Here is a 20,169-nt window from a genome sequence, read left to right as displayed (position 1 = left end):
AGAAAGCCCGGCCCACGGGAATAAGGCCCGTGGAAAGAGGGAGGTATAAAAGGGAAGAGAGAGAGAGAAAGTCATGTACGTTGAATCAGAATTACGTTTTCTCTCCCGCGCGTTTTCTCTCCCAAAAGGACAGTAGGCATACGGCTTCCAATTTCTTCCCTTCAAGGCTTCATCGGATCGATTCGACCGGATTCTCTTCCTCCATTGGCGTTTGGTGTTTAATCGTGGCTAACAAGGTACGCTCGAATCCGTGGTGTGCTTTACGATCGGTGATGCGTGGTTTTTCCCGGGCTTCGTCTTCCGCATTGATTTAGGGTTCGATTCGGTGTCGAATCCGGTATTTCGGGGATCGATCATTCCCAACAATATCCTTTTGCGGGACTTTTATAAGTACTCTATTGCTCTGAGGTTTTTCGAGATATTGACTATAAAGCAACCTCACTTTCAGTTTCAACCTTAAACAAAATTACCAAGAAAAAAAAAGAAAGAATATAAAACAAGTATCTGCAATTTAACTTTTTAAACACCAAACCGGGTCTTCCCGGGTCCTCCTACCATTTAAGAAAGAAAGCAATCGGAAACCTTTTGGCCTTCTCCAACTCCGCACTTTGACTTCGTGGACCTCACAAAAACAAAAAGACAGTAATGAAAGCGCCTTAAATAATCAGTAATCCTTTTAATAAATGCGTTAAGCGAGTTGCTTTATCGTAACTTCTCGTTAATCAAGGAAATTTTCAATTATTTTGGTGAAGACGATGAGAAGGTAAAGAAAAGATAGAACAGACTGTACATGAAAATGCATTAGATAATTAGTGACTTTCTCAATAAACGTATTGGGGGATCCACGTTATAATAAAGTTGGAAAAATAAAAATAAAAAAGAAAGAAAAAAAAAATTGCCCTAAAAGTCATACAAAGGTCCATCGCTTAAATAACACTTAGGTAATCAATGACTTATTGAGTCGATATTTGTTTAAATATTGGATAATAATTAATTATTTTCATACTTACCAATGGGAAAAATTAGAGGAGGCCCTGCACAATATAGTGCAGATTCAACATTCTCAGTTCTAATCAGCAGGGCAGATATGTCCACTCAAACGGACCCACGATTGTTAGAAGCAGGCTGCTTCTAACAGCTCAGAGGCACAAAGTCGATAAACTGAATGACTTGATCGGCAGCAATGCACTCATCCAAGAGGGAACGGCTCTCCAAGGAGCTGGGCACACACCGTTGCACATCGGCTGTGTCGCATGCCATTTGAATTTCGTCCCGGGAGCTCCTCAAGTCGATGCCAAAGTTTGCAGAGAAGCGAGCAATGATCGTGCCCCATGAGCAATGCCGAAGCTGTAATTGCACCATTATATTCCAGTCTTTTGATCGTGACCAATGATTTTCGTCCTTCTTGTTGTGATAGGATGTCCAGGATCCATCTCCATGGTTTCTCCATGATGATCTTCGACCTCTGCGAAATGTTGTCTTGATCCTGCATGGCCTTGTCTGCTTCCACTTTCCACTACTCTAGCTCATCTTCTTTTGTTGGTGGTCTAATGTCACTACCTTCCAATACGTTTATGAAAATGTCATCAATTACCTAGCACGTTCTCATGGACCGTACCGTAAAAGTTAAAAAATTCCCTCCCTAATATAACATTTAGGTAATCAATGACATTTTTAATAATTTAGGTAGATATCATTGTTTAAACATCGAATGATAATGAATTATTTCTACAGATAACACTAAATTAGGTTACTGCCAATCACATTTTTATTAAATAGCCCAGCCAACCTCATTCATCATGTAGCAAAGATTCAAAATCATATTAAATGATCTAATATTTGTTACATTTGATGTTGCAAATAATCGAATATGCACCACACACCTAATTCACATGGAAAAGTTTCGTTCCTTAACTATGAACACGCAGTTTTCGATGATATAAAAGTAGAACAGGCTTTTTTCGGCAGAATAACAGCTCAAGTGTCATAACTTGGCACGGGAGGACACTTAAGTGCCATAACTTTAAAATGAGACACTTAAGTGCCACTCCAGCGAAAATCCGGCCAAATGACTTACGTGACGACTTTCCGGCGAGTTTGGTTCAAAACGGCGTCTTTTTTGCACGCTAACGTGGCGAAGAAAATGCAAAAACGGCGCCGTTTCGTGTCTACGTGTAAATAATAATATAAAAATTAATTAAATTAGATTTAAAATTAATTTTATTTAAAATATTCAAAAAGTTAAAAAAATTAAGAAAATTAAAAAAAAAAATTAAAAATTAAGAAAAAGGGGGAGGTCGACGGGCGGCTGAGGGCTGAGCCTCGTTGCTGCCGCCTCCCACCATCGCCGGGAAGGGCCGGCGACGGAGGGGGAGGATCGGGCTGGGGTCGTCGGCCCCGACCGACCAACGGCGAGGGCTGCGAGCCCTCGCCGGATCGCAGCCGGGGCCGCGACCCTTGCCCCGGATCGGGGCGGGCTTGCCAGCCTGTCTGGGGCGAGGGCCTGCGAGCCCTCGCCGTCGATCGGCCGGGGCCGGCGACCTCGGCCGACCCTCCCCCTCCGTCCCCGAGTCCTCGCCGCCCCATTTGACCTCCCCCTTTTTCTAAACTTTTAAAATTTTTAAATTTTTTGAATATTTTAAATAAAATTAATTTTAAATCTAATTTAATTAATTTTTATATTATTATTTACACGTAGACACAAAAACGGTGTCGTTTTGCATTTTCTCCGCCACGTCGCATGCAAAATGACGTCGTTTTGGACCAAACTCACCGGAAAATGGCCACGTCAGCCATTTGGCCGGATTTTTGCCGAAGTGGCACTTAAGTGTCCCATTTTACTCTGATATTGGTACTTAAGTGTACCATTTTAAAGTTATGGTACTTAAGTATCCCTCCATGCCAAGTTATGGCACTCAGTGTCCCAACCTCCTTTTTTTTCGTAATTATAGTATCCGCAAACTAAGCCCAACATCCTTATAGATGAAACTTTTTATGTTGGAATTATAAAACTTTTCAAGCAAAGACTTGTTATTGATTCAATTAATTCCTTTGCGTCACTCAATAGATTACTCTAACGATGCGAGTTGGGAATTAGTTGTTATAAATCTTCGACTCTCATGAATACTCCTTTGTTTTTCATGATTATTTTTTCTACTGCAACTCTAAACGGTTGTAGATAATCGGAATGCTGAGCTTCGTCATTGTTTGAGGATGCTGTCTTTTCTATTTCCTTCTCGGAAGATAGTCCCCTTTTACTTGCCTTTGGAGGTTCAAAGGAGGGACTCGAAGCAAATGGAAACCTCGGCCATCTTCTCATTCACAATTGTAAGTTCTTGCAATTTTCCATTCAAGGTTCATGTTAATGACTCCTTTATGGTTGTTCTGTAGGTGTGGAATACATTATCTGATGCAGCTGTATCCCGAAGATTCGGAAACTACGGCGAGCTGAAAAGGGCAGAACCTGATTCTTGATGCTGCCAACTGAGAACATGGTAAAAATATCGTAGATGTTCTCGTTGGTGTACATGCTCGGTTGTTTGAGCGCATTGAAAGGCTTGCAGTCGGGTAACTCTGGGGTCGAGTCATGCACTTGTAGCAACATGTTACTAGGCATTTTAAATATCTCCGTCCTATTTTGAGTTTTGAGAAGAACAAGCAGAGTGTTATTTCCTTAAGGGATCCGAGGAACAAGTGCTACGCATGATTCATGAAACTAATGCAATAGTGTCGTTTTGACTCAGAATCCTGATCAAACAGTAGTTTCAAGCATCAACTTTGGAATCCATGTAATCGATAGAGCGAAAATCATTAAATTGAAAGGATAGGATGCAATGAGATAGGATCTCTTGGGGTTTTCAATCAATCGGAGTCTTCTTTGAGGGAGTCAACCTTTTGTGCACATGGAAAACTTCAAGTGAAGCACAGCAAAAACCTACTTTAGATTCAAGTCATCGGTATGTTGTCATTGCAAGACTTCCATATTGGAGGGTGCAAAGCTATGGAAAAGTTAAGTAGTATATCGGGCTTGAAGAACTTTCACCATCTGCTCATCTATGCCTGCGCTAGGCTGCAGATTGTTGAGGGCCTTGCCAAACTAGAGTTTTGATTGTGTTGGTTGTCTACAAGTGTGCTTCACTGGAAACATTGCTTGACATAACGAAGCCAAAAATATAGGATAAGTGCCAAATTCAAGTTAGACAGTACATAGAGTCCCTTGACTCTGAATCAGAGACGAACAAAATCCAAATCCATGACAGCTGACTATGAATCAAAGACAAAGCGCCTCAACCAGGATTGTTGCCGGATAACTTTTCAAATCATTCATTTAGATGGATTGATGGAGAAGAAGCTATATATATATATATATATATATATATCGTGTGCGCGTGAAAATACACATATTTATTGTCGTATATGATCAAACTCAAATCTAAATTCTTCCAATAGAGAATTTGCCACATGTTTATTGTGGTAACTGGAAAATAATAGAGTGAAATTTAAAACACATGAAACTTACGACTCAAGCGTTGCATCAAGATTTGAGCAATGCATTCAAACTCCAAAAGTGCAGGGCTTTTTCCTTCTCCTTGAACCCGTTGGATCATGCTATGCTCCTTGGATGGCGCAAAATCTACTCCGTTAGCTTGCCTAACTAACTAAAGCGCTTTGATTAATCGATAAGTCTTGAATTGGGCTTGTGAGTAGATTGTCTTAAATGGAACTTTCACGCTCAGATCCTCCCCGGTAACTGACTTGAAATGCGCGGGGCTTTTTCCTACTCTTTGCCTTCTCTTGCAATAAGCCCAAGGTAGTTTTCCATCTAGTCATATTCATTTCCTCGCGTAAAGATGAAGCCTGACGCACAATTTCGGAAGGAAACCCTCCAATAGCTTCGGCAATGTCCAAAGACAAGCCGAAATATTCGGAGACATCTCGGGCTGCATCCCCTTGGAAAGCATGCAAACAAAAGAGTTTGTGAGCATGGCGTTGATCCATCGGTTTAACCGTGTGTTCTTCAACTGCTCCAACGTCGAAAGCCTTGAAAATATTTTTTTTGTTTGTTGTCACAATGATTCTACTTCCCGGACCAAACCAAGTAAGCTTCCCGGCCAATGCTTTAATTTGTTCATCCTTGTCCACACCGTCAAGCACAATGAGAACCTTCTTATCATGACATAAACTTGCTATTTCTTCAGTCTCTTCACTGGAAGATTCATGCGGTGCAGGTATTTGATTTTTAAGGTCAGCAATCAACTTAGCTCGTAAAATTTGAACTCCTTCCGACCTAATTTCTAGGAAGCTATGTGTATCAAACAATTTATGCATCTTGTGAAAAACAGCCTTTGCAAGGGTAGTCTTTCCGACACCTTGCTCACCCCATATTTCAACACCGCGTACCTCTGCTCCTTGTACTTTGATCGCTCGACCCTCGTGGTAGGCAACACCAAGCTTTTTCATCATCCCTTGAACATGATGATCAATTCCAACCAGTTTGTCGTCCGCATATGACGCACGTTGGTAATCCTCCCTCAACAATCGCTTCACAGCTGCAACAACTTCTTCTGCGAGCTTGCCCTCGCCCCTGCAAAACGGAAGTGATGCAGCACAAGGATGACGAGAAAGTCACCAAAAATATTTAAAAATAGACAGAAATGAAAGTGGGGAATGGACCGACAAAAATTAAATCAACCCCCACGGTCTATTCTTATGTTTTGTTAAATTTTCGATCCTTATCGATATTTTTACAAATATATTTATTCAAAAAGGTTTGGGTTCATTTTCACATCATCCTGCAGTTTTTATTTTTATATATTTAGGAAAGAAAAAGGAAACCAGAAGTGAAAGCATGACCCACCCATTGTTTCGATTTCGATGGTACCTGAGTCGACTCGCTGTTTCTTCTTATGACTCAAAAAGGCTTCTTCATAGGCCCCTATCTGGTGTCTTACTTCCGAGCGAAAAACATCATAGAAAATCGGGATTATAGTCTGTCCATTTGTTTTTCTGCACTCCCACATTTCTACCAGCTCCTTGAGGCAAAATGTACTGGAAGCAAAACCTTTGGAAAAGATGGCTATTGAGATCCACGACTGCTCGATCGCCTCTTTAAATTCCGGCCAGAGCTCTTTTCCAGGAGAGGGGTCACATCTACCATCGAAGACCCTGATCCCCCAATTAACCAGTTGTCTAAAAAGGTGATCCGCGAATCTATCGCCAGTATCTGAATCGCTGAAATTCAAGAATACATCATACTTGAATCTAGGCAATGACGATGAGGTTGAAGATGATTCCTGTCCAATTGAGGAAACTAAAACCGCTTCACATGGCAGACATAGTCGTTCAGACAAAGTCTTATGCTTCTAGACATAGTTTTGTGGTTCTGATGGAGGCGAACCTCAGCAAGTGCTCTGCACCTGGATCTTGCGACTTGGACATTTTGACCTTTTTAAATAATCAAAAATACTCAAAACATTCATAATACTCAAATATCGATACATGAATTCACACGCAATAATTTTTTGTAATACTTTCAAAATTTGAATAATATTCTTAAATTTTAGGAGAAAGCAAAAGTGCTAAACAGGCCCAGCATACAAAATATCTATGGTGCTTGGAGTTTGGATAGGATCTCGTGATTTTCATAAATCGTTCATGTCAAAGAAGATTTGTAACTTTCCAGACGATTTTTAGCATTTACTGGGTCGAATCGCAAGCAGAGGACTAATTCCACCGGATTAGTGGAATAGCAGTTTCAAGAAACATTACAGATCCCAAAGATGCAGAGAAAACTAACCGGCTTTCCAGCAGCAGCATCTGCAAGAGTCGATGGCTTGTCAACATCAATAACATGAGCCTGTTCATGGGCACGAGACGTATCATCAGCTGCAGGAGCCTGTTCATGGGCACGAGCCGTATCATCAGCTGCAGGAGCCTGTTCATGGGCACGGGCCGTATCATCAGCTGCAGAAGCCTGGTTTCTTCTCGTCATTTTTCCAGCAGCAACAGGTGCAAGACGAATCATTCCGAACAAAATCAGAAACGCCATGGACCAAGTCGGGGCCAACGTGAGACACAGAAACCCAGCAGCCGCTGTTATCCCCGTCAAAGCCTTGTCCTTCCAACCCATCTTTCGCTCTCGCGCTCTCTCTTACAGAGCCACAGGAGGTCTATAAACATTAGACAACAATATACATTACACTTTACACATGACCATAAGATATTTTCGGCATGACCAAGACCGCTGACTTCTGGTCACCCGCAAATGGACAACGTGAGGGAAAATTACATGGACAACGTTTTCAAACCACCCCCCTTTTCTCTCTCAACCTAAATTGGTCTTTAAGAGTGATCCATCCTACGTGGGTTGTGTCCCGAAAGAGTTGATCTAAGCCCTTATTAATGCTAAACCGATTCACACCAATCCCTTCCACACTAATATTGCTAGGAAGTTACTGATTCAAGAAAACACGGAAGATTACTTTCGGTTCTGTGGTTCTAGCCTAAAGAGAGATGAAATCTGTTGGGGAGAACCCAGGTACAACAATTCACCACGGCCAAACTCAATCCAGGATCAATTTCTCCCCCTAAAGCTAAATCAACTAAAATTTTCTTAACCCCACCAACAACCAGCAATGTATAGCCTCACAAAATGCAAATATAACGCCGAAATGATAAGTAGACAAAGTAAATAACGACACAAAGATTTAACGTGGAAACCCGATGCGGGAAAAACCACGGACCGCCCAAAAACATCCACTAATCACCGAGAATAGTAGGATACACAAAGTACTCTTTCTCTAGTCACACACTAGAGGCTCAACATCAACATTACAATCATCTTCTTCTCACCACATAGGTAGACAAACAAAGTTTGGAGTAAGAAAACCTTAACCGCAACTGGAGAATTTGGAGACGGTTCTCGACGAACAAAAACCATCAACTCGTAGCCCTCGGTCTCACGAACAACATACTGAAATTTGAGCCGATTCCGACAATATTTGGCCTTCGAATCAAAGCCGCAAAGTTGCAGCGCTCTTCCTCTCTTCTCTTTCTCCTTTGCTGCAGTTTTCTTTTCTGGTTTTCTCTCTCCTCCCTTTTGGACGCACCCACCACGTACGATAACTCCCTTCTTTTTATTCTTTTTCTTTTCTTTTGTTTTTTTTTTATTTAATGCTGGCTGGGCCCCACATGAAGGTGGACCCAGCCAACAAATCTCCCCCTCCACCTCATGTGGGAAGATTTGTCATGCCCGCTTTTCTTCTACAAGCATCGAGCTTCATCACGGGCAAGGCTTTGGTCATCATGTCGGACTTATTGTTGTCGGTATGAACTTTCTCAAGTAGGAAGAGCTTCTCTTCTAGCTTTTCTCGGATCCAATGATACTTCACATCAACATGCTTCGATCTTGAATGAAACACCGGATTCTTGCTAAGATGGATGGCACTCATGCTATCGCAATATAGAACAAACTTATCTTGCTTTAAGCCCAACTCTTGTAGGAATTTTTGCATCCACAAAAGTTCTTTACCTCCTTCAGTAATAGCAATATACTCCGCTTCAGTTGTAGACAAAGCGGTACATTTTTGCAATCTCGATTGCCATGAAACAACTCCCCCTGCAAAGATTATTATAAAACCCGATGTGGATTTTCGGGAATCAACATCACCGGCATAGTCTGCATCCGAGAAGCCACTCAACTCAGGTTTTGCATTTCCATAGCACAAGCAAAGTGTAGAAGTGCCTCTAAGATATCTCAAAATCCATTTAACAGTGGCCCAATGTTCCTTACCTGGATTAGAGAGAAATCTACTCACAACACCAACTGCATGAGCAATATCCGGTCTTGTACAAACCATGGCGTACATCAAACTACCCACAGTCGATGCATAAGGAATTTTCATCATCTCAACCTTCTCTTTCTCACTTGAAGGACACTCATTACTACTCAACTTGAAATGGCCTGCAAGTGGAGTACTCACCGGTTTACATGTGCTCATGTTGAATCTTTCAAGCACCTTCTCAATATACTTCTCTTGAGATAACCACAGTTTCTTATTCTTCCTATCACGAGTAATTCTCATGCCTAAGATTTGCTTAGCCGGGCCTAGGTCTTTCATTGCAAAAGCTTTACTCAACTCATTTTTCAAACTCTTGATTTTCTTGGCATCATGCCCAACAATCAACATATCATCCACATAAAGTAGGAGAATAAGAAAATCATTATCTGAGAATCTTTTCATAAAAACACAAGAATCGGAATTTGTCTTACCATATCCTTATTCTTCCATGAATGACTCAAACTTCATATACCATTGCCTAGGCGCTTGCTTGAGACCATATAAGCTTTTCCTCAATCTACATACAAGGTGCTCCTTGCCTTCAACTTCAAAACCTTCTGGTTGCTCCATATATATCTCCTCTTCTAGGTCTCCATGAAGAAAAGCCGTCTTTACATCAAGTTGTTCAATTTCTAAATTTAAAGCGGCAGCCAACCCAAGAACAACTCGAATAGAAGACATCTTTACAACCGGTGAAAAATCTCTTCAAAGTCTATGCCCTTCTTTTGACGAAAGCCCTTCACAACAAGTCTAGCCTTATATCGTGGTTGTAAACTATTTTCTTCCGTCTTCAACTTATACACCCACTTATTTGTGAGTGTTCTCTTACCCCGAGGCAACCTCACCAATTCAAATGTGTGGTTCTCATGCAAGGATTTAAGCTCCTCTTGCATGGCTTCCGCCACTCATTCTTTCTTTCACATGATATAGCATCTTCATAAGTTTCGGCTCTCCTGCATCGTGAGTAACACATACTCATGTGGCAAATATTTTTGAGAAGGCTTACGCTCTCTTTCGATCTTCTAACTTGAGGTATGATAGATTGCTCTTCCTCAGCTATTTCACCTGTATCAGCTGAAGAATCAACATTATGTGAGGACTCACCATCTTCATGACTTCCTTGCACTTCTCCTCCATGATTTCTATCAACATTATGTGAGGACTCACCATCTTCATGACTTCCTTGCACTTCTCCTCCATGATTTCTATCAACATTAGAATGATTTGGGCTGAAACTAACTGAACGTTGAGCTGTATTCTTTGGTCTCTCCACCTTGTCAATGTCTTCAATAGTTTGATACTCACAAAACACCACATCTCGGCTTCTAATGACCTTCTTTGCAACTGGATCCCATAACCTTGTGGCCAAACTCTTCATGTCCATAACCTAAGAAGATACACTGTTTAGACTTGTCATCAAGCTTGGATCTTTCATCTCTTGGAACATGCACAAATGCCCGACAACCGAACACTTTTAGATGGCTGTAGGAAACATATTTGCCACTCCAAACTCTTTGCGGAACATCCCCTTAAGAGGAACCGATGGAGAAAGATTTATCAAGTCTTGCTGTTCTCATCGCTTCACCCAAAATGACTTAAGCAACTTCGCATGAGAAAGCATACACCGAATTCAATCATTAATTGTCCGGTTCATTCTCTCTGCCACTCCATTATGCTGTGGTGTTTTTGGAACAGTCTTCTCAAGCTTGATACCATAATCCCTGCAATAGTGTTCAAATGGGCCTCTATATTCACCACCGTTGTCAGCCCAAACACATTTCAGCTTCTTCCCAGTTTCTCTTTCCACATTGACATGAAATTGCTTGAAAGCCTCAAGTACCTGATCTTTAGATTTCAAAGCAATAGCCCACACTTTTCTAGAACAGTCATCGATAAATGTCACAAAGTATAATGCACCTCCAAGAGTTCTAGCATCCATGCAACAAATATCAATGTGAACTAAATCAAGTACATTTAGTTTCCTATGTGGAGAGGAACTACGAAATGAGAATCTATGTTGCTTACCAGTCGATAATGAGTGCATTCCTTTAGATTTTTCTCTTTCAAAGGTAAAAGGTTCTTTCTAGCAAGAGTATCAAGTCCTTTCTTGCTAAGATGACCCAACCTCATATGCCATAAATCAACCAAGGAATCCTCCACTACATTTACCTCTTCTTTAATCAAGTCAGCTTGCATGGTGTAGAGAGAGCCTGTCTTCTTACCCTTTGCCACTACCATGGAACCTTTAGTCAACTTCCATTTGCCATCAAAGAATGAATTACAATAACCATCATCATCCAAGGCACCCGTAGAGATCAAGTGAAGTCTAATATCCGGAACATGTCTCACATTTTTCAAAAGCAAATTACATCCGACATCGGTTTTCAAATAAACATCTCCCATGCCAATAACCTTGGAAACATCACTATTTCCCATCCTTATGCAACCAAAGTCGCCGCTACGATAAGAAGCAAAGTAATCACGCCATGAGGTGACATGAAAAGAAGCCGCGGAATCAACAACCCACATAGAGTCTTGGCATGTAAAATTCACATATCCGTCATCACATACAAACACAATATCGCCATCGGATGCAACCGCCGTTGTAGCTTGTTTCTCTTCTTTCTTTTGATCTCTATTTCTATCATGGAATCTATCTCTCTTTGGCAACCAACACTCTTTTGCATAATGTCCAATTTTGCCGCAATTATAACACTTGACACTCCTCCTCGGTCTTGATTTCGACCTTCCTCTTGACTTGCCCCGGGTATCATTTCTTTGAAACCTTCTTGATTGACTTCTCCCCTGTTTTCTATAACAAGAGCATCCGATGTAGAGGCATAATTCAAGCATTTTCTTCTTGTTTCTTCATTGAACAAGCTTTCTTTAACCATACTCATAGAAAGCACACCAAAAGGAGCCGAGTTATTTAATGCCACAACCAAGGTATCCCAACTATCAGGAAGAGTACCAAGTAATAAGCATGACTGCAATTCATCACCAAGATCAATCTCAAGATTTGTCAATTGATTTACAACATCTTGAAATTCACTCAAATGTTCCGCCATGTTACTCCCCTCCTTATATCTCAAAATTCACAAGTCGCTTAACTAGAAGAGCTTTATTTTGTGTAGTTTTCTCTCATAAAGATCTTGTAATTTCTTCCACAAAGTGTCCGCCCTCGTTTCTTGAGCAACATGATGAAAAACACTATCATCAATCCATTGTCCGATAAACCCAACTGTTTTCCGATTCATTCTCTCCCATTCTTTGTCTTCCTTATCTCCTTTGGCTTCATCACCCTCAATAGGATCAAATAAGTCTTTGCAATATAACACATCTTCCATCCGAGGCTTCCAAATAGAATAATTCGAGGCATTTAACTTAAACATGGTGCTGCTGGTTTCTTCCATTTAACACTAAAATTCAACCGTGCTCGATACCACTTGTTGGGGAGAACCTGGGTACAACAATTCACCACGGCCAAACTCAATTAGGATCAATTTCTCCCCGAAGCTAAATCAACTAAAATTTTCTTAACCCCACCAACAACCAGCAATGTATAGCCTCACAAAATGCAAATATAACGCCGAAATGATAAGTAGACAAAGTAAATAACGACACCAAGGATTTAACGTGGAAAACCCGATGCGGGAAAAACCACGGACCGCCCAAAAACATCCACTAATCACCGAGAATAGTAGGATACATTAAGTATTCTTCTCTAGTCACACACTAGAGGCTCAACATCAACATTACAATCATCTTCTTCTCACCACATAGGTAGATAAACAAGTTTGGAGTAAGAAAACCTTAATCACAATTGGAGAATTTGGAGACGGTTCTCGACGAACAAAAATCATCAACTCGTAGCCCTCGGTCTCACGAACAACATACTGAAATTTGAGCCGATTCCGACAATATTTGGCCTTCGAATCAAAGCCGCAAAGTTGCAGCGCTCTTCCTCTCTTCTCTTTCTCCTTTGCTGCAGTTTTCTTTTCTGGTTTTTCTCTCTCCTCCCTTTTGGACGCACCCACCACGTACGATAACTCCCCTTCTTTTTATTCTTTTTCTTTTCTTTTGTTTTTTTTTATTTAATGCTGGCTGGGCCCCACATGAAGGTGGACCCAGCCAACAAAATCTAAATGCAACGACGAGCTCTCTTTGAACTTGCGCTTTCACATTTGATTTTTGATTTTGTGACCTTCGCATTTCGACTCTTTTCATTTTTTTCCCTAGCTTTTGGACACAATACTGTAGTTCTAAAAAGGGACAGCGCGGAAATGCCTCGAAAGCAACGAATGAGCAAGCGTAGACGAAGAATCCTAGAAATGAAGAGGTAAAGGCCCACACGGAGCAGGGAATGGAGGAATGATGACCATTCAACAGCTAATGCCAACAAGGCAAGGACTCGCCGGTCGATGTGAGAAAATAACAGAAACCTAATCCAAAAGCAAAACAGGGATAAGACGTAAGCCCGACGGTCAACCCGTAGTTAAGATGAATCAAGACTGGACTTGGAAAGTCTAAGGGCAAAAACAATTGAAACAGACAAAGTAGTGAATTTGGTTCCGAAAATCCTGTTATCAAGATGTATATCCATTTATATATTTGATAAATAGTGAATTGTTTTGAAATCCACCACTTATGATATTTAGACCTTTTCGAATTCAACTATTTAAACCTTAACAATTACCATTTCTAACATATCAAACTGTCTCGTGTCCAAATTTAATCATCAAAAGTTTCTCGCTAATAACACTCTCATTTTACTTGTTCATATATGAGATGAATGGAATAGGCAATCATTGCTCAGTGATACTACATATCTCTTTTAAGCGGATCAAATCCTCACTATGCATATTTACCAGAGTAATACTAGAAACTTAATAATCTCATCAGGTACAATTTCCAACATGAGTTACTTCTTATTCTGTCAGAATTAACAATGAAATACGATTAAAGTGAACAGTGCAATACTGTCAAAGTGAATAGTGAAATACTCTTTAATGTGAACAGTAAAATACGGTCATACCCATTTGATTAATCATGTCGAAACAAATAATTACAATTCCAACATGTTAATCAATCTGAAATCACACATCAGTAATTTATTTCATTAATTGATCTCTTGCTCCATCTATACATTGATGGCTCCATCTCCCGACCCTGACGATTGCACCCGTTGGCGCTACCCCTAGCCGAGACGTCCCTGTTGTTGTCGTGCCTCACTGTCCCGACAAGCCAAACTGCGATGATGCTGCTGCATTACCAAACGAGTCGAGCCTTGCCAAAGTCTTGCCGTGAGCCCTGCCACGAGCCGCCTCTTGCACCGTTGCCAAGTCCTGCCTTGCACTGCATGAGCCAACGTGTTGCCTCGCCATGCCGTGACAACCCAAGCCACTACTTGGCTACCCAATATGCGTTACCGCAGCGACGAGCCGCCGCGTTTGCCAGCCACGACACTGCCAAAAGCCTTCTTTGAACTTGCTCTTTCACTTTTGATCTTTGATTTTTCAAACTTTGTATTCCGACCCTTTTCTTCCGTGAAACCTCCAAATTATTTCATACGTTTGAGTAGTTGACGGGCTATTACGTTCTCATATTCCTTTTTTTTCCCCCTTGCTTTCCGATACAATACTAAATGTAGTGGCCAAAAAGGACAACGCGGCAATGCCTGGAAAGCAACGAATGAGCGCGCGGAGGAAAAATCCCAGAAGTGAAGAGGAAAAGGCCCGCTTGGAGCAGGGAATGGAGGAATGGTGACCATTCAAAGGCTAATGCCAAGAAGGCAATGACTCGCTGGTTAATGAGAAAAAATGACAGAAACCTAATCCCAAAGCAAAACAGGGATAAGGGGTCCCCCTGCCGGTGAACCCGTGATTAAGATGAACCAAAATCGGACTTAGAAAAGTCTAGGGATTGAAACAAACAATAAGCAGTGAATTTAGTTACGTAATTCTTTTATCAAAATATATATCCATTTATATATCTGATAAACAATGAATTAATTACAAAATCAGAGTTTGATATTTATATCTTTGCAAATTCAACTTTTAAATCTTAACAATCACCATTTCTAACATATTCAACTGTCTCAACTCATGCCCAAATCTAATTATCAAAAGTTCCCTACTAAGAACGCTCTGGTTTGACTTGTTCATGTGAGATGAATAGAATGAGCAATCATTGTTGAGTGATAGTATATATCTCTTATTAGCGAATTGAATCTCCACTATATATATTTACCAGAGTAATACCAGAAACTTAATAATATAGGTACAATTTCCAACATGAGTTATTTATTGTTATGTCAAAATGAATAGTATAATACAATCAAAGTGAATAATGAAATACTCTTTAATGTGAAGAGTAAAATACGATCATACCCATTTAATCAATTATGTCGAAACAAATAATTATGATTCCAACATATTGATCAATTTCAAATCACACATAAATAATTTATTTCATTAATCATGTCTTGCTCCAACCACACATTCATGCCTCGTTCATTGAATGATTTCAAGCACATCAATTTATAAACCACTGGTCAATACTCAATATAAAATTAATCAGTCATATCAGTAGTCCATTCCACTCTCGCTTTCATACTCTCGTTCCCTCTCTCTTTCACGAAGGCTCGCTCTCCTTTCTTATTTCCCTCTCTCTCTCTCCTCTCTTTTACTCCTGTTTGTTTTCTTCTCCCTTTCTCTTTCACCCTCGCGGCTCTACTTCCCTTTCTCCCCAGTTTTCTCCCCCTCCCTCTCTCAGTTACAGCGAGGGAGCTCGAGTGTGGGTCCACACCTGTGCTTTGCGAAGGAAGGGAGAGAAGAGCCCCTTTGCATTATGCCATCGTGAACGGGGAGCTCGATGTCCTGAAGGCACAGCTCTCCCCTTCGGCTGAGTCCGTCCAAGAGTCAACCAACCGAGAGGAGACGGGGCTTCACCTCACCGTGAAGAACAACTGGTTTGACGCGGTCGTTCTGTTGGTAGAGCATTTGAAACAGCATAAGAAGAGCAGCTGATCAATCAGAAGGACAACAAAGGTAATACCGTCTTGTATCTCGCTACAGGTTCCTTTTTTTATAGCACTTTTCTTGGCGCATCATTTCAGTGAGGGTGTTAATTTGGTATCCCGACAAGGCTACAACATGCAAAATTCTTCTAAGCAAAGTAATTTGGCGTCCCTACAATATCTGAAAATCAATGAGAACAAAACAGAGATTGAAAACAATTGCAGGTGGTTGGCTTCATCCTTCGTGGGCATGCTATGGATTGCGAGGTCGTAGATGCGTGTGCCTTGAACGAATTGGCTCGACGCCTCTAGATATCTCAATCCTCTCGCAAAGGGGGAGCAGGAGATAGAGAGATGAGAGAAATTCTCGCACGAGCTGGAGCCAAACACGGAAGAGGAAGATCAAACACGCCTGGTTCATCACTGGTCTCGGTGGACGACGACGATATCGAGGGAGCTACCAGTCATCAATCAGATGGGGAACAAGCAACGAGTGCTCCTCAATCACCATCACGTTTGCCATCGAAAAATTTGAAAAGAGAAAAAGAGTCGATGGGTGACATACGCAATGCGCTGCTGGTCGTCGCCGCGCTCATTACTAGCACCACCTACCAAGCCGTGCTTCAGCCTCCAAGCTTTATTCCAAAAGTCGATAATAATTGCACAAAAGGCTTCCAGGGATACCATGTATCTTTAAAAACTGGTCCTCATGGCAGGGACTTAGTGTACATCCTCTTCATGAGCGGCAACACATTCGGATTCTTGGTGTCGGTCCAGATGATCATTTGCCTCACCCGAGATCTCCCTGTCAGGCTGCCATTGTTGCTTTCCATGACCGCACTGGTTCAAACTTACTATTGCTTCACGTATTACCTGCCATTCACATTACAGGACAAAACATGTGGTCTAAAAAACGTGGAATTGTTAAGCATGCTCCCGGTAACGATGTCAATTCTTCTTCTACTGGCACAGAGGCAGTTGGCACGAGCTTTAAATGTTTGCTTGGAAAGGCTTTCTCGGTTTAACCTTCTAGGGGATATGTACAGTCTGAGGACCCAATCCTCCGTTGTTAACCAAGAAAAAGAGTCAATAGGCGACGTGCGTAACACCCTGCTAGTCGTTGCCACGCTCATTGCAAGCACGACCTACCAAGCTGTGCTTCAGCCTCCAAGATTTACAATAAAAGTTTCTGATAATTCAATGGAAGGCTTCCTTGCATATTATTCTTCTTGGGTGACTCATCCTCTTGGCAGGGACATGGTGTACATTAGCTTCATAAGCGGCAACACATTTGGACTCTTGCTGTCGATCCAGATGATCATTCGCCTCACCAGAAATCACCCCGTCAGGCTGCCGCTGTTGCTGTCTGTGACTGCACTGGTGCAAACTTACTATTGCTTCACGTATTTCCTGCCGTTCACCTTACTGAACAAAGCATCTGGTCTGAAAAATGTCGAATTGTTGAGTGTGATACCGGTAACAATGTCGATTCTTCTTCTACTGGCACAGAGGTGGTTGGCGCTAGCTTTAGATGTTTGGTTGAAACAGCTTTCTGGGTTTAATTTCCAAGGGGATATGTACAGTCTAAGGACCCAATCCTTCATTGTCAACCAAGAAAAAGAGTCAATAGGCGACATGCGTAACTCCCTGCTAGTCGTTGCCGCGCTCATTGCAAGCACGACCTACCAAGCTGTGCTTCAGCCTCCAAGCTTTACGACAGAAGTCACTGATGATTCAGCGAAAGGCTTCCTTGCATACTATTCTTCTTGGGTGACTCATCCTCTTGGCAGGGACATAGCGTACATTGGCTTCATAAGCGGCAACACGTTTGGACTCTTGCTGTCAATCCAGATGATCATTTGCCTCACCAGAAATGTCCCCGTCAGGCTGCCGTTGTTGCTTTCCATGACCGCACTGGTTCAAACTTACTATTGCTTCACGTATTACCTGCCATTCACCTTACTAAAAAAAGTGTATGGTCTGAAAAACGTGGAATTGTTGAGTGTGCTGCCGGTAATGATGTCGATTCTTCTTCTATTGGCACAGAAGTGGTTGGCGCTAGCTTTAGATTTGTGGTTGAAAAAGCTTTCTGGGTTTAACTTCCAAGGGGATATGTACAGTCTAAGGACCCAAGTTGTTAATGAGAGAGAGATGAGAGATATTCTCGCACGAGCTCGAGCCAAACATGGAAGAGCAATATCAAACTCATCTGCTTCAAGCCTAGACTCGGTGGAAGATCAATCAGATTGTGAACCAGTCACAAATTCAAAAAATTTGAACAAAGAAAAAGAGTCGCTAGGTAACAAACGCAGTGCTCTGCTAGCTGTCGCCACACTCATTGCAAGCATGACCTACCAATCCGTGCTTCAGCCTCCAAGCTTTACGACAGAAGTCAATGAAAATTCAAGGGAAGGCTTCCTTGCATACTATGCATCTTGGGTGACTCGACCTCTTGGCAGGGACATCGCGTTCATTGGCTTCATAAGCGGCAATACATTTGGACTCTTGCTGTCAATCCAGATGATCATTTGCCTCACTAGAGATCTCCCAGTCAGGCTGCTACTGTTACTCTCTGTGACTGCACTGGTTCAAACTTACTATTGCATCACGTATTACCTTCCGTTCACATTACTGGACAAAGCATTTGGTCTGAAAAACGTGGAATTGTTGAGCGTGCTGCTGGTAACTGTGTCCATTCTTCTTCTACTGGCACAGAGGCAGTTGGCGCTAGCTCTAGATGTTTGGTTGGAATGGCTTTCTGGTTTTAACTTCCTGGGGGATATGTACAGTCTAAGGACCCAATCCGTCATTGTTAATGATAGAGAGAGCAGAGACATTCTCTCACAAGCTAGAGCTGAACACGAAAGAGGAAGATCAATCTCGCCCGCTTCAAGACCACTCTCAGAGGAAGATCAATCAGATGGTGAACCAGTCACAAATGCTCCTCAATCATTATCACGTTCCCCATCGAATAATTTGAAGAAAGAAAAAGAGTCGATGAGTGACTTACGCAATGCCCTCCTGGTCGTTGCCACGCTCGTCGCAAGCGCGACCTACCAAGCTGTGCTTCAGCCTCCAAGCTTTATGATAAAAGTCGACAGTAGTTCCATGAAAGGCTTCCTCACATCCTATGCATCTTGGATGACTGGTCCTCTTGGCAGTCACTTAGCGTACATTGCCTTCATGAATGGCAACACATTTGGATTCTTGGTGTCAGTTCAGACGATCATTTGCCTTACCAGAGATCTCCCCGTCAGGCTGCCACTATTGCTATCTATGACCGCAATGGTTCAAACTTACTATTGCCTCACCTATTACCTGCCATTCACCTTACCGGGCAAAGCGTTTGGACTGAAGAACGTGGACTTGTTGAGCGTGCTGCTGGTAACTGTGTCGATTCTTCTTCTATTGGCACAGAGGCAATTGGCGCTAGCTCTAGATCTTTCGTTGAAAAGACTTTCTAGGTTTGACTTCGTGGGGGATATTTACAGTCTAAGGACCCAATCCGTCATCGTTAATGATAGAAAGAGCGGAGAAATTCTCTCACGAGCAGGAGCCGAACACGAAAGAGGAAGATCAATGTCGCCTGCTTCAAGACTACTCTCAGAGGAAGATCAATCAGATGGTGAACCAGTCACAAATGCTCCGCAATCATTTTGTGCAGTATAATCTATAATTGTTAATGATGGTTTTTTTCTTCCTCTGAGGTTGAGCTAAGAAACGCAAGCCTTTAGCAGCATCAGATGGAATCTGTTCGACACGGTCAGACATTGATTTGCTGTCCTTAATTCTCTGCAGTTGATTGGGTAACGAATGAGTCGCTGTATCATATTTTCCTAATAAATGTGTCCTGAGTTCATAGAAAGGTTGTAACTTCACGAACAGCAGTCGAGATTCTAAGATGTGATTGCATGAATTTTCTTCTAAGTACCCATTTGGCCTTGCTTCTTCCGATGAATTGGCCATCATGAGAACATCTCCGTTACGTTGAGATTTTGTCTGTAAGAGCAGGTGGAAGAATTGATGTTAATACCTATGAGCACTCATGGAACTAATGGGGATGGATAGGAGACAAGCCGTGAACATGGAGTTGGAAGAAAAGATGCAAAGTTGGTCGGATCAAATCGGATGGTGCCGATAAAAATACAAATGAAATCAAAGGATCAATACTACATAACACAGGCAGTTTTAGGCCGATAACAGAAGAGTAACTTCTTGAGAAGGTTGAGATCTAATTCTAGAATGCTTCAATTCCGGAATAGTCTTTTGATATGGTCTCATATTCATATAATAGAAATAGAATATGAAACC

The 20,169-nt window shown here is 41.7% G+C and overlaps 2 protein-coding genes across 2 annotated transcripts; one reads left to right on the top strand and one right to left on the bottom strand.

The window, feature by feature from the left end:
• Positions 1-4,713: 4,713 nt before the first annotated feature.
• Positions 4,714-7,273, bottom strand: LOC104446401 (TMV resistance protein N). The gene is made up of 3 exons (XM_039313443.1): positions 6,797-7,273; positions 5,836-6,293; positions 4,714-5,584 (listed from the first exon to the last, which is right to left on the bottom strand). The coding sequence occupies exons 1-3, from the start codon at positions 7,127-7,129 to the stop codon at positions 4,714-4,716; spliced, it is 1,662 nt and encodes a 553-aa protein (XP_039169377.1). The 5' UTR covers positions 7,130-7,273.
• An 8,348-nt stretch (positions 7,274-15,621) lies between these two features.
• On the top strand, positions 15,622-19,774 carry LOC104446390. Its single transcript, XM_010060246.3, has 2 exons — positions 15,622-15,889; positions 16,084-19,774. Exon 2 carries the CDS (start codon positions 16,213-16,215, stop codon positions 19,525-19,527), a length of 3,315 nt encoding a protein of 1,104 aa, XP_010058548.2. The 5' UTR covers positions 15,622-15,889; positions 16,084-16,212; the 3' UTR covers positions 19,528-19,774.
• Positions 19,775-20,169: the final 395 nt, after the last annotated feature.

Source organism: Eucalyptus grandis, chromosome 5 (assembly GCF_016545825.1).
Source record: "Eucalyptus grandis isolate ANBG69807.140 chromosome 5, ASM1654582v1, whole genome shotgun sequence".
NCBI lineage: Eukaryota > Viridiplantae > Streptophyta > Magnoliopsida > Myrtales > Myrtaceae > Eucalyptus > Eucalyptus grandis.
This window is presented reverse-complemented; position numbering and strand designations above follow the sequence as displayed.